General features: G+C 44.2%; 1 protein-coding gene across 2 annotated transcripts in view; it reads right to left on the reverse strand.

Moving 5' to 3' along the window:
- The window catches only part of TRPC4 (transient receptor potential cation channel subfamily C member 4), a 188,872-nt gene that overhangs the window by 98,523 nt on the left and 77,572 nt on the right, over positions 1-12,777 (reverse strand). Inside the window, exon 2 of one of the 2 annotated variants that reach the window (XM_039320406.1) lies at positions 4,996-5,400. The exons of the other annotated variant lie outside the window; for it this stretch is intronic. Within the exon in view, the coding sequence (XP_039176340.1) occupies positions 4,996-5,373 (378 nt within the window). The 5' untranslated portion in view covers positions 5,374-5,400. The remainder of the gene's footprint in view (positions 1-4,995; positions 5,401-12,777) is intronic. 2 annotated transcript variants of the gene reach the window in all.

The following is a 12,777-nucleotide window of genomic DNA, read 5'->3' on the forward strand; positions in this document are numbered from 1 at the left end:
ATGCATCGGATGTGGCAATCTGGGCTGTGCTTCTGCAAGCCTATGTTCCCACAGGTACCTTGTTCCCATGTGCCTATTATTCACGGAAACTGTCAGCCCCCGAACGGAATTATACAATATGGGACAAAGAGTTGTTGGCAGTCAAAGTCGCTTTTGAGACATGGCCGCACCACTTAGAGGGGGCCCATCACCAAGTTGAGTTTTGAACAGACCATCAGAACCCAGAGCACCTACGGACTGCCAGAATGCTAAATCAGCGACAGGTGCGATGGTCACTGTTTTTTGTGAGGTTTGACTTTCGGGTGACCTATGTCCCTAGCACATGGAACCAGCATACAGACGCGCTGTACCAGAAGCCTGAATTCACCCGAAAGGAGGACAAGATCATGCCCAGAACGGTTATTCCCTTGGAACGGTTGGCAGCCACAGAGGAGCTTGTGGACATACGGAGCAGAATTCATGAAGCGCAGTGTCAGGATCCATTCATGGCAGCTCAACGTTGTGAGTTGGCTGGCGATGAGGGAGATAAGAACCCTTGAATGTACACGGATGACCTGTTGCATTTTTGAGACTGCATCTATGTTCCTGGGGGACCCCTCCATGGCATCATTCTGAAACAATGCCATGATAGTCCATCAGTGGGACACTTCGGGGTCTTTTAAACACTGCACCTTGTCTCCAGAACATTTTGGTGGTGTCTAGCTATGTGGCGTCATGCAGCATTTGTTGACAGGACAGGTATGCTACTGGTGTGCTCCCTGGTCTCTTGCAGCCACTACCCATACCAGAAAGACCTGGAGGACAGTCTCGTTGGACTTCATTACCGAGTTGCCCCTGTCCAAGAGTGCCACAACTGTCTTGGCGGTGGTGGATATGCTCACCAAAATGGCTCATTTTATCCCTTGTGTGGGTCTCCCTACAGCACGGATGACAGTCAAGTTGTTTATTGCCCATGTATTTTGGCTGCATGGGTTACCGGACTGAGTCGTATCAGATCGGAGGGTGCAATTTATGGCATGCTTCTTCCAGACCCTACTCACGGAACTGCAGGTACAGGCATATCTGTCCTCCGCCCATCACCCCGAAACTGACGAGGGCACAGAGAGGGTGAATGCAATCTTGGACCAGTACTTCCGCTGTTTCAGCAACACCCAACAGGACAATTGGGCAGAGCTGCTGGCTGTGGTGGAGTTCACCTATAACAATGCCCAGCATGCATCTACCCATAGGTCACCGTTCTTTGCCAGTTACGGATTTCATCCATGGCTCTTTCTGTTGGCTCCATCGGACTCCCCAGTTTCAGCCGTGGAAAAGTTCCTCAGAGGCTGAAGGCAGAGCATCGAGTAGTTCGGCACCAGCTGGAGAAAGCCAAGGAGGATTACAAACGATTCGCCGACCGTTGTGATGATCCAGAGCCCTGAATGGAGGCAAAACAATTAGCTGGTCAGAATAATGGTCTTTGTAAGCACTGCCAACGTTCACCCAACAGCCCCCACATATGCTGACACAAGTTCAATAAAACAGTCAACGGAGTTAAACAGTTCTTTAAAGTAAAACAGATAACAAAGAAAGTATGATCTTTTCAATTCCCAGCTTGCCTGTAACCTGCAAGCTGCAAAACTGAGGACAGCAAGGAGAACTCAGCAGGAAACAAACTTGATCCAAAATACAAAGAGTCCAGGTACAAGAGCTCACATCACAAGAGTTCATGTTTGTTCCCAGCAAATCCCCACCCCACAGTGTCTCCTTAAATACCTACTCCCCATGTGTGCCTTGTGGAGTGGGATGTGACGCGCTCCTCCCGAGCAAGTGAGCCTGCCTCCATTGTTCCCACCTCCTCTCTGCTCTCCTTGCTCTGGGGTCTGGTGGGGAGGGGCCTTGCTCCTCGCCTGAGCTCTGCCTTCCCTGTTCCAAACTGGAAGGGTCCTGGCCTGCGTCAGCCTGTTCCTCCCCACAGTCCTCCGAAGCCACAGACATCCCCTCCTGGGTTTCAATAGGAAACACCATGTCATCCTCAGAGTCAGGCTTGGACGGAGGCATGGCACTGTCCCCCCCCCACAGGACCCCCTCCCCTGGGACCATGCAGACTAGGACGGTGCGGAAACTGGGTATGAAAGTTGCAAACCAGATGAGGGGCGTGAACGTCAGTGGCATCGATCCACGTGAAGTCCTCAGGTCCATAGCCTTTCCACGCCATAAAATACTGAAACCGGCCCCAGAACTGATGGGAATCCCAAATACTATCCACTTCATACTCCATATCTCCATGGGGGGTGGCCAGACCTGGCGGTGGTGGAGCTGGCCGATGTGAATCGTCGGCTGCGACTGGAACCAGCAATGACCTGTGGAAAACTGGGTGAATTCGCATGGTCTGGGGCAATGACAAGCAAAACGCCACCAAATTGATCACCGCTTCGACTGGAAATGGACCCAAGTAATGGTGATCAAGTTTTTTCGACGGTTTTGCTGTAGGTAGGTGCCGCGTGGAAAGCCAAACCCAATCGCCCACAGATAACGGAGGGACATCTTGATGATGATGGTCAGCGAATCATTTGTAATCCTCTTTGGCTTTCTCCAGCTGGTCCCAAACTACTTGATGCACCACCTTCAGCTCCTGAAGGAACTTGTCCACAGCCGGAATTGGTGAGTCCGATGGAGCCAACAGAAAGAGCCATGGATGAAATCCGTAACTGGCAAAGAACGGTGACACATGGGTAGATGCATGCTGGGCATTGTTATAGGTGAACTCCGCCGCAGCCAGCAGCTCCACCCAATTGTCCTGTTCGGTATTGCTGAAACAGCGGAGGTACTGTTCCAAGATTGTGCCCCTATTGGTTTCAGGGTGATGGGTGGAGGACAGACATGCCTGTACCTGCGGTTCCGTGAGTAGGGTCTGCCAGAAGCGTGCCGTAAATTGCACCCTCCGATCTGACACAATTTGGTCCAGTAACCCATGCAGCCGAAATACATGGGCGATAAACAACTGGGCCGTCATCCGTGTGTAGGGAGACCCAGACGTGGGATAAAATGAGCCATTTTGGTAAGCATGTCCACCACCATCATGACAGTTGTGGCACCCTTGGATGGGGGCAACTCGGTAATGAAGTCCAACGAGACTGCCCCCCAGGTCTTTCTGGTGTGGGTAGCGGCTGCAAGAGACCAGGGGGTACACTAGTAGCATACCTGTCCTGTCAACAAATGCTGCACGATGCCACATAACTAGACACCTTGTGCCGGAGTTGCAGCCACCAAAATGTTCTAAAGACAAGGTCAAACCTTGCAAAAAACAGTGACCATCGCACCTGTTGCTGATTTAGCATTCTGACAGTCCATAGGTGCTCTAGGTTTCGATGGTCTGTTCGAACTTCGACTTGGTGACGGGCCTCCTCTAAGTGGTGCTGCCATGTTTCAAAAGTGACTTTGATTGCCAACAATTCCTTGTCCCAGATCGTATAATTCCATTTGGGGGCTGACAGCTTACATGAATAATAGGCACATGGGAACAAGGTACCTGCAGGAGCATATGCTTGCAGAAGCACAGCCCCTATGGCCACATCCGATGCATCCGTCTCCACCACGAACAGCCTTAAGCGATCAGGATGTTTGAGGATAAGTTCAGAGGCAAACGTGGCCTTAAGGACATCCAAGGCCCCCTGCTCTTCCACATCCCTGCAGAACTTCACCCCTTAACAGATTGGAAAGAGGAGCGGTCAGGGTCGCAAAACAAGGAATGAACATGTGGTAATAATTCACGAACCCCAACAGACACTGCACGTCCTTGACCCTCTGTGGAAGCTGCCATTCCTGCAGCGACTTTATGTTCTCTGGATCCATCTCCACACCCTCGGGCAAGATGTAATGGCCCAGAAAGTTGTTCGTGGTTTGCGCAAACTGGCACTTCTCACTCTTGGCAAAGAGATTTATCTTGGGAAGAACAAAATTCTTTAAAGTCAGATTTTAAAGTTACATGAGAATATACAGTGAATGCATGGCATATATAAGTTGAGAATGGGTATACTTAGCCTATTTTTCTTATAGTGATGCTAATAAAAATTGCCAATATTTTTTTTGGTAAAATGCATATTTTGATGCTAGTCTATAACCCTTGGATTTCCTGATGGTTTCTCATTCAAGTACTAAACACTCCATCCCCATTTAACTTTTTTGAAGGACAACTGGATGTTCAGAGAAGGACTAATTCAACATATATGTTCATGTATTTAGTATATAGTGACTACAATAATTTTTATTACCCAGTTTCTGAATTCATTCACCAGGAAAATGTTATGCATCCTTATCACAGAGGTCCTTGTAACAGAGATTAAAATGAGCAGGATTTGGGATGTAAAACTGAATGAATAAATGCCAACATTAATATTGTAATTGGCTTTTGAAATGTGATTTAATATAGGGTCCCTTTTTGAGATTTTCCCCAACATTTAAGCTAGTGGCTGAAATTCAAGAAAGAAGAGAGTTATAGGTCTTGGCAGCTGCATCAAGAATCTTCAGCAATAAGAGATTTTAAAAAAATAAGTGGCAAAGAAATGGGTTCAGGACTCTGGGGAGTTCACCCTCATTCTGAGAAAACTATAATATTCTGCAAAATAATCATGGTCATTAATTTTTCTGGCAAAGATTTGATTAAGAAATTATTTTTTGGCACATGCCATAATTATTAAATGTCAATTTTGTTTCTCTAGATGTCTTTCTCTATAGTCAAATGATTTATTTAGCCACATTGGGGGTATGAACTTAAGGAAATAATTAATTTTAAGGTGTAATTAATAAGGCAAAGAAGCATCATAATAAAATAGTATTGAATCTTTCATATGCACACTTCACACTTTCAACCTTCATGAGTTACTGTTACAATCAAGCTACTGATTCAAACAGACTTGATCTTAGTGCAAAGACCTACTGTTTCTATTAGATATTTATTTGGAATGGTTGATAGGAGTGAATGTTCCCTCATAAACTGGTAGCTTCTCCAGATACCTGTTTTTCCCCACTGGGCTTCTTGTGATTGAGAAGTAACTCAACTGCACCAACCACCTCTTTCCTGATGGCATGTAGCAGAGCATCTCCAACATAGACATTAAAGTTCAAGAGTAATTCTATGAGCTCTAAGTTTTCATTTTCTATTGCAATGAGGAGAGCTGTTCTTCCAAGAGGATCAATGCAATTAATATTAATCTTGAAATAAATTTCTGCTTCTTCCAAGACTTGCTTCACACTGGCATAATCTCCTTTTTCTACAGCATTCAAATAGGCTTTCTCGGCAGGTGAGAGTTCAGATTCTGCTCGGACGATGTGAAGAGGGATGCGATCTCTGTAAGGGACATTGATGCTTCTTTTATAATAGAACTGAGCCATAGTTTAAACCACCCTCACCATATATTTCTGCAACAGAATAGAAAGAAGTCATTAGTTGCATACTGAAGAATATAGCACTGCACTATGGCTGTAGCAAAAATAATGGTATTTAGCAATAGGAAGACAAAAACAAAACATCCTCCCATCATATGAAATGAATGCTTATGTTTAAGCTCTTTTAAGTTTCTGTATCTTCCAGTAACATTTCTAGAATGAGGAATATACCTCTGATTAAAATGAATATTCCCAAGGATTTTACCTCTGTTAATTAAATTTTCTTGAAAAATCTTGGGTCAAAAAGTAACTGGATCTTTGCTAAGTAGATGAAGCAATCTCATGCCTTCTGGAAAAAGACCCCCCTCCCAAAAAATCGGTATGGTTTTCATTTTATACTGTTCCATAAGGACTTGAAAATCTGATTGTTCCCCAAGGCCTTGGATTAAGATGGATGGAGCCCATTGTGGGATACATTATTGTCTATGGTTTTGCAAATAGTAACCCAATCTTATTTTATTTTATATTATGTTTTTATTGTTTATTGTTTTATTACCAGACTTGGTTTGGAGTTACATGTACAGAAATCTAAATTAATTAATTAATGCCTCAACATAAAAGCATACTTTTAAATTATCTATAAAAAGATTAAAGCTAAATATCCTGTTTGTAATAAAAATTAGAAATAGCTATTAGAAATAGTAAAAATTGATAAATGTATTAAAGACCTAAATTGTAATTGTTAAAGAAAATGCACTATATTCAACTATAATTAATGTGAGGTCCTGCCTTCTAGAGCTGTCTACTCAGGAAAGCATGAAACAAGCGTTACTTCAATATGATATTTTACTGAGATAAAGTGATTACAAAGAAACCAGGCAGAATCTGAAGTTCCTTCGTGAGAACATTAAGCTAATTTGCCATTGTTCAAACTCCACCCCAATGCCGCAGTCCATCAGGAACCAATCAAAAGGCATGAAGGTGTTTTGAGAACTCCGAGATGAAAAGGTGATAACAAAGTGTCTTCTTGGTGCTGCAACCTTGGTAGCAGGCTGAAACCGTCTGGAAAGGAATCCACCCAGATGGCCCTGGCAGCCCATCCCCCCTCCCTGTTTCCCACACTAATACATCAAAGTGAAAGCAACAAATTCTTTAAACCCCAACTAGCCGTCCCTCTCCCTCTTGGAATGGCAGCATTCCAACAGGGACCTGACATGCTGCCCCCTAGAAGAAGAAGAGTACCTGGAGGAGAGAAAATAATAAAAGGGAAGGAAAAGAATAAAAAATAAGGTTATTTGCGTTTATTGGGGTAGCAGTCATGGCAACATTTCAATAATCTGGGGGCTCTAATGTGTTTTTATGTACCCATTCATTTTGTGCTTCAGGGAAATCTTTCCATTTGACTAAATAATGTGTGGTTCCTCTGTGGTTCCCCTTGATCTCAAAATGTTGTTCCCCTTCCACCAAAACCTGTTTGGGGACCTGGGGGGGGGTGTTGGTCCCAGAAGGGAGATAACTTCCTTATTTAATAAGCTACAGTGGAAGACAGGGTGGACCTGTCTCAATGACTTAGGCAATTCCAGTTCAACTGTAACTGAACTAATGATGCATTTGTGTAAGGACCCACCCCACTTTGCATCTTAAGAAGACAGAACTCTTGGAATATTTCTTCCAACAGGCATCTTTATTAAGAGAATCTTGCAGGCGTTCTAGACAGGACCTGGGGCCCAAGTCCTCCCATTCATGATTTTAAGTGGTCCCAAGCAGCCCCCCACCCCACCATCTTTCCAGTGACAATCCCAGGCGTTACATTTCCGCCCCCTTTTTCCTCACAGCCGGCGGGAGACTTCAGAGAGGAGTACATGAAAGGTGATGGGCCCTATTGTTATGGTTAGTCCTTTTGGTGATATCCACATTCAGTCCCTTTGAAGTTGTATGAAGGAAGTGAGAGCCATAAAACCCCTTTGCTCATCCCCCTTCCCCTTCGTAGTATGACAGAATTCAGAGAGGGAAGAAATGGGTTTTTCCATAGTCGATAACTAGAGATGAAATATAATTGGATTCTGACAATTTGATTGGGAAAGGCCCTATATATTTCAGTCCTAGCTTTTTGAGGGTTGTAAGGATTGGACAAAATGGGTGGACAAATACATTCGGTCCTCAAAATGGAATGGTTTAGGTTCAATTCTTTTCTTAATGGCTTGTGCCTTGTAAGCCTCCCTAGCCTCAGCCTTTGCGTACTAGCGGCCAAGTATTTTTAAGCTGCTCTATCCACTCTTTTAGGGAAGGTATCGTTGAGTCTTCACTTGGCAGTTCAGGCATAGGGTTCAAGTCCTGCTCTATTGCTACCCAGAGAGGGGTGAAATCAGTACTTGTGTGTACTGTGTTGCTATATGCTACTTCAGCAAAAGGCAGGAGGTCCTGTTGATCAAAGGTATGTTCTAGAACAGAGTTCATTTGTTATGTCCCCCCATTTGTTTGCAGATGATGATTAGAACTTAGTCCCTATCTAATAAGTTCAAAAAAGCTTTCCAGAACTTGGAGGTGAATTGGACATCTCAGTAGGGAATTATTCTTTGTGGGGCTCCAAGTAAGAGATAGACATGATGTAAAAACATTTTTTCAAGTCCCTTTGCGATGGGTATTTTTGACAGGGGATAAAGTGGACCTGTTTACAGAACAGGTCAGTCACAACCCATATTACAGTGTTTCCTGCACTTTCGGTAAGCTCCATGATAAAGTCCACAGAGATCTTTCTCTAGGGTGCTGACAGCTTAGCCACTATTTTCAGAAGCCCCAGCGTTATTGATTTTTTTGCCAGCATTTGCACATATTGGGCAGCTGGAGATGTAGTTCTCAGTGTCTTTTTTGAGTGAGTTGCCTTTTAAGGAGGTATAAAGTTTTTACAAATCCAAAGTGCCCCACTAATTTTGAGTCATGGTACACCTCCATAGTTTTCAGTCTCTGGCTAGCATTTCCCCCCCACCCACCCAAGTCAGCCCATATTTCTGTGGCTAGCAAACCACTCGTCCCCTTCTAGTGCCTTCTTGAAAAGAAAAGAAGAAACGGGAATGACATGATAGCGGTATTCCAGTATTTGAGGGGCTGCCACAAAGAAGAGGGGGTCAAATTATTCTCCAAAGCACCAGAAGGCAGGACAAGAAACTACAGTTAAAAACTATTCAAAGAGAGAAGCAACCTGAAATTAAGGAGAAACTTCCTAACAATGAGGACAATTAACTAGTGGAACAGCTTGTCCTCAGACTTTGTGGGTGTTCAATCACTGGAGGCTTTTAAGAAGAGACTAGACAGCCACTTTTCTGAGATAGTATATGTTATGTCCTGGGCCTGCTGAGTGACTCAGCAGGTGCAGGAAGCTGCAGAGAGGCCTGGGCAGAACACGTGGATGCTCGGGACTAGACAGGCTGTCTCCAGCCTATTGCGCATGTGCAAGGCTGGAGAATCCGTTGCATTGATTGGTTGACACTGTCCCTGCAAAGAGGTATAAAAGGAATCCACACCAATTTGTATTGGTTCTGTTGAGATCTGAATAAAGAGAAGACTGTTGTTACTCCTGCCTTGTCTCAAGGCCTTTATATTGAAAACAGAACATTGGCGACAAAGGTGGGATGTGCTGCAAGGGAAACAACAAAAAGAAGATAGGCTGACTTACCACGGAAGGCCTGAAGCGCTGGGAAGTTCGGCGTCTGGAGAGGCAACTCTGCCTGCCAGTACGAGAACACTGGAGGAGAGCTCAGCAAAAGGGACCCCTTCTCAAGCCTTGCAGCACAAGGCGTTGATGAGGCCACTGGGAAGTAACGATGTCCAGGCTAGGCCATCTGTCGGAATTCGACATAGCTCATCCGGAACATTGGAGTTCTTATGTGGCCCGGGTAGAGTACTACTTTCGGGTAAACCAAGTTCAGGAGGATGGTCTTAAAGCTGCTATGCTACTGTGTGTCTGTGGGTAAGAGACTTTTGATATTGCTGAGAATTTGGTCACCCCAGCACCACTTGAATCCATCGCTTATGCTGAGCTGAAGAGGATGTTGACAGAACATTTTGAACCGAAGCTTTCAGTGATTGTATGGTGACACGCATTTGAGCAGAGGGACCAGCATCCTGGAGAGTCTGCTGCAGACTTTATTGCTGCATTGCGACAAGCAGCTAGGCCATGCGAATTCAAGGACCTGGAAGAAAGGCTTCGGGATCATTTAGTCTGTGGACTGAGAAGTCGTGAGCTGCAACAGAAGATCTTCGCAAGGGAAGATGTTTCCTTCCAGGATGCCATGAGAGAGATTTCAGCTGATGAGGCAGCGGGCGGAGCTGTGAAGGCCCTGAGACTCGCTAAGAACCCTCCAATGTCAAACTCAGTCCACCAGGAGGTCGCTTGAGAGGTATCTGAACAGGATGCAGAGATGGAGGTTGACCGATTGCAGCAGCCAGCAGATGGAAGGTCCCAAGAGCACAACAACAAGGCAACTGCATTCCCTCAGTGTTTCAGATCTGGAGGAAGCCACAAGCACTCTGATTGCCGTTTCCGCTCTGCCATTTGCTGGGCATGTGACAGGCAAGGCCACATAGTCACCATCTGTTTGGGTCACCAGAAAGACCAGTCTTCGGAAAAATTACCTTGGAAAGGTACCAGGGTCCCCAGCCAGAATAGGGTGGGTTTTTGCGCCTCCTGTAGAAGGATTTTTAAAACTGGGCCCCATAGGCCACTAAGAAACAAGCTTTACATTGACGTCAAGTTGCAGGGGGTTCCCCTTGCGATGGAGTTGGACACAGGGTCTGCTTTATCAATCATATCTCAGGACATTTTCAAGAAAATTTGTTGTAAAAGTGGCCAGCGAGCCAAACTCAGGCCATCAAATTTAGTTCTTACTGACTTCCAGAATTCCCAAGTCAGCGTGAAGGGGGAGGCCATGCTCAAGGTGCAGTGTCGGAACTTTGTTGGATGTAGTTGTGGTCAGGGGTGACCGCACGAATCTCATTAGACTCGATTGGTTCGAGGCCCTTGGGATTCAAGTGACCGCACTTCACAGTTTGCAAACGAGAGGCCTTGCAGCAGTTTGCAAGTAGTTTGCTGATGTGTTCAATCCAGTACTTGGATTGTACAAGGGGCCTCCCATCACTTTACGGTTAGACCCATCCGTCATCCCCATTAGGATTAAGCCCCGCCGGGTGCCTTCGAGTTGAAGAACAAAATTAATGCAGAGCTGGACAAGTTGCTTCAGCCAGGAATTCTAGAACCCGTGGACAGTAGTCCTTGGGAAACTCCCATAATTACGCCACTGAAAGCCAATGGAGAATGTGGACTATAAGTGCACACTTAACAAAGCATTGCAGCAGCATTCATATCCAGTGCCTGTGGTGAGCCACATTCTGGCATCCCTCAAAGGGGGCCAAGTCTTCACCAAGCTTGACTTGGCTCAGGCTTATCAACAACTACTAGTTGATGGACTTCCGGTGGTTAAGGCGGTGGAGATGGCGGCTACTTTGTAGCCGTCCTCCTGAGATGGTGTTAGATCCGCGGAGCACAGCGTTCATCAGCTGGCCCGCGGCTCGTAATCCTCTTCCCGGGCGAAGGGAAGGGGTAGAGATTGCATGAATAGAGGTAGAACCTCTTAACCTTCCCTGGATTTTTATTTTAGGGGGGTAGAAAGAGTGCTCCCTCAGAGTTCATTGCCTTCTCCGCCTCTCAGCTGTCTTTGTTTCTTTGGAAACAAAGCGAAACGCCGCTACCATCTCCGTATTTAAAGTAACCGTGAGTAATTTTAAACCGGACAGAACTGTTTAAAGGACTTTATTTATAGTTTAGCTTTATTTTATTTTTTTTTAGTTTACTTAGTTTATTTAGTATGTGCTGATTTTTTTTTATTTTTTGAGCTTTCTTTTTTTTTCTTGCGGGCAGAAAAGTGAGAGTGAAAGTAAAATGGCGTTTTGAAAGTTTTTCTTTTGAAAGACGGACTGGCTGAATTATTGCTTAATACTGTTTTCTTTTTTAAGTTTATTTTATCTTCTGGGAGTTTTCTAAATTGATTCTATTTTATTCTATTTTATTTTATTTTTAATCTTTTGGATTTTTTATTTTTTACTGGTATTTTTATGAAGAAAGGAAGATAAATTAAAATGGCTTCAAAACGACAACCAGCTACTACAGCTCCTAAGGTAATCTCTTCTCCTGTTACTTCTACTGGGCAACAACAACTTAAAATAATACCCTCAGTGCAGCAACCTAAAACTACTCCACCTTCACCTCCCCCATCTGGTACATCAACACAAGACATTAAAGAAATAATGGTAAATGCTGTGTCACAGTTTAGGGAGGAAATGAAGCAATTGTTGGAACAGAATAAATCTGAAAGTAAGGAAGAAATGAAGCAAGAGATGAAGGAACTTTTAGAACAGAATAATGCTATTTTGAGGGATGATATACTTTTAGCTTTATCTGGAGTGGCCTCAGTGGTTGTGAAGCTGGACTCTAGAGTGGAGGAAATTGAAGAAACAGTAGAACTTTTGGATTATAAATTCCAAGATATGGAGAAAAAAGTGGAAGCTTCACAAGATGATATTCTTATGTTCCAGTATAGACAGATGGAATATGCTTTGAGAATAAGAGGCCTGAAAGAAGATAAAACCCAAGACTTGATGGAAATGGTGATTAATGACTTGGCTGTTATTTTGAACATAGATAAAGATGAGTTACGTGGGGAAGTGGAAAGAATTTATAGAGTTAATTCTTGGATTGCAAAACAGAAGAATCTGCCTAGAGATGTGGTGATATATTTTGCTAAGAAGTCTTTGCGAAACCAGATTTTGCAAATTTTCTACAACAAAAGATTCCAGATTGCTGCCCAAGATATTATTATATTAAAGGAAATTCCACCTAAAATTTTAAGAAGCAGAAAAGATTTTGCTTTTTTAGCAAATGAACTTAAAGCAAGACTGATGCCATTTAGATGGGAGATTCCGATGGGTATTGTTCTGAGCCATGCGGGGACACGTTACAGACTTAATACAGTTGTTAAAGCTAAGGATTTTTACAAAACGGTCCTGGGTGCAGGCTCACCTCTGCCCATGATGCACAAAGTCTTGAGTGATAAAGAGATGGAACAGAAACCTGAAGGTACAGGTGTGATGACTGCTGGACAGGTGGTATGGATGTCTCAAGCAGAGGTTAAAGAACAGAGAATGACCCGTGCAGCACATAAACGCAAAGAAAAAGAACAACAGAAAAAAGAAAAAGAAATTAAAGAATCTACTCAGCAAATTGTCTCAATGCCGGTGGGAGGAGCAAGACCCAAAAGCTCTGCAACATACTCTTCAGTAGCAGAATTTGAGGGGATCTTCTCCAGGCTCAAGGCCAAGGGAGATGGCAAAGCTCCTGACCTGGAATGTTAATGGATT

Source organism: Crotalus tigris, unplaced genomic scaffold (genome assembly GCF_016545835.1).
Source record: "Crotalus tigris isolate CLP2741 ecotype Arizona unplaced genomic scaffold, ASM1654583v1 scf7180000023637.1517150, whole genome shotgun sequence".
NCBI classification, from domain to species: Eukaryota; Metazoa; Chordata; class Lepidosauria; order Squamata; family Viperidae; genus Crotalus; species Crotalus tigris.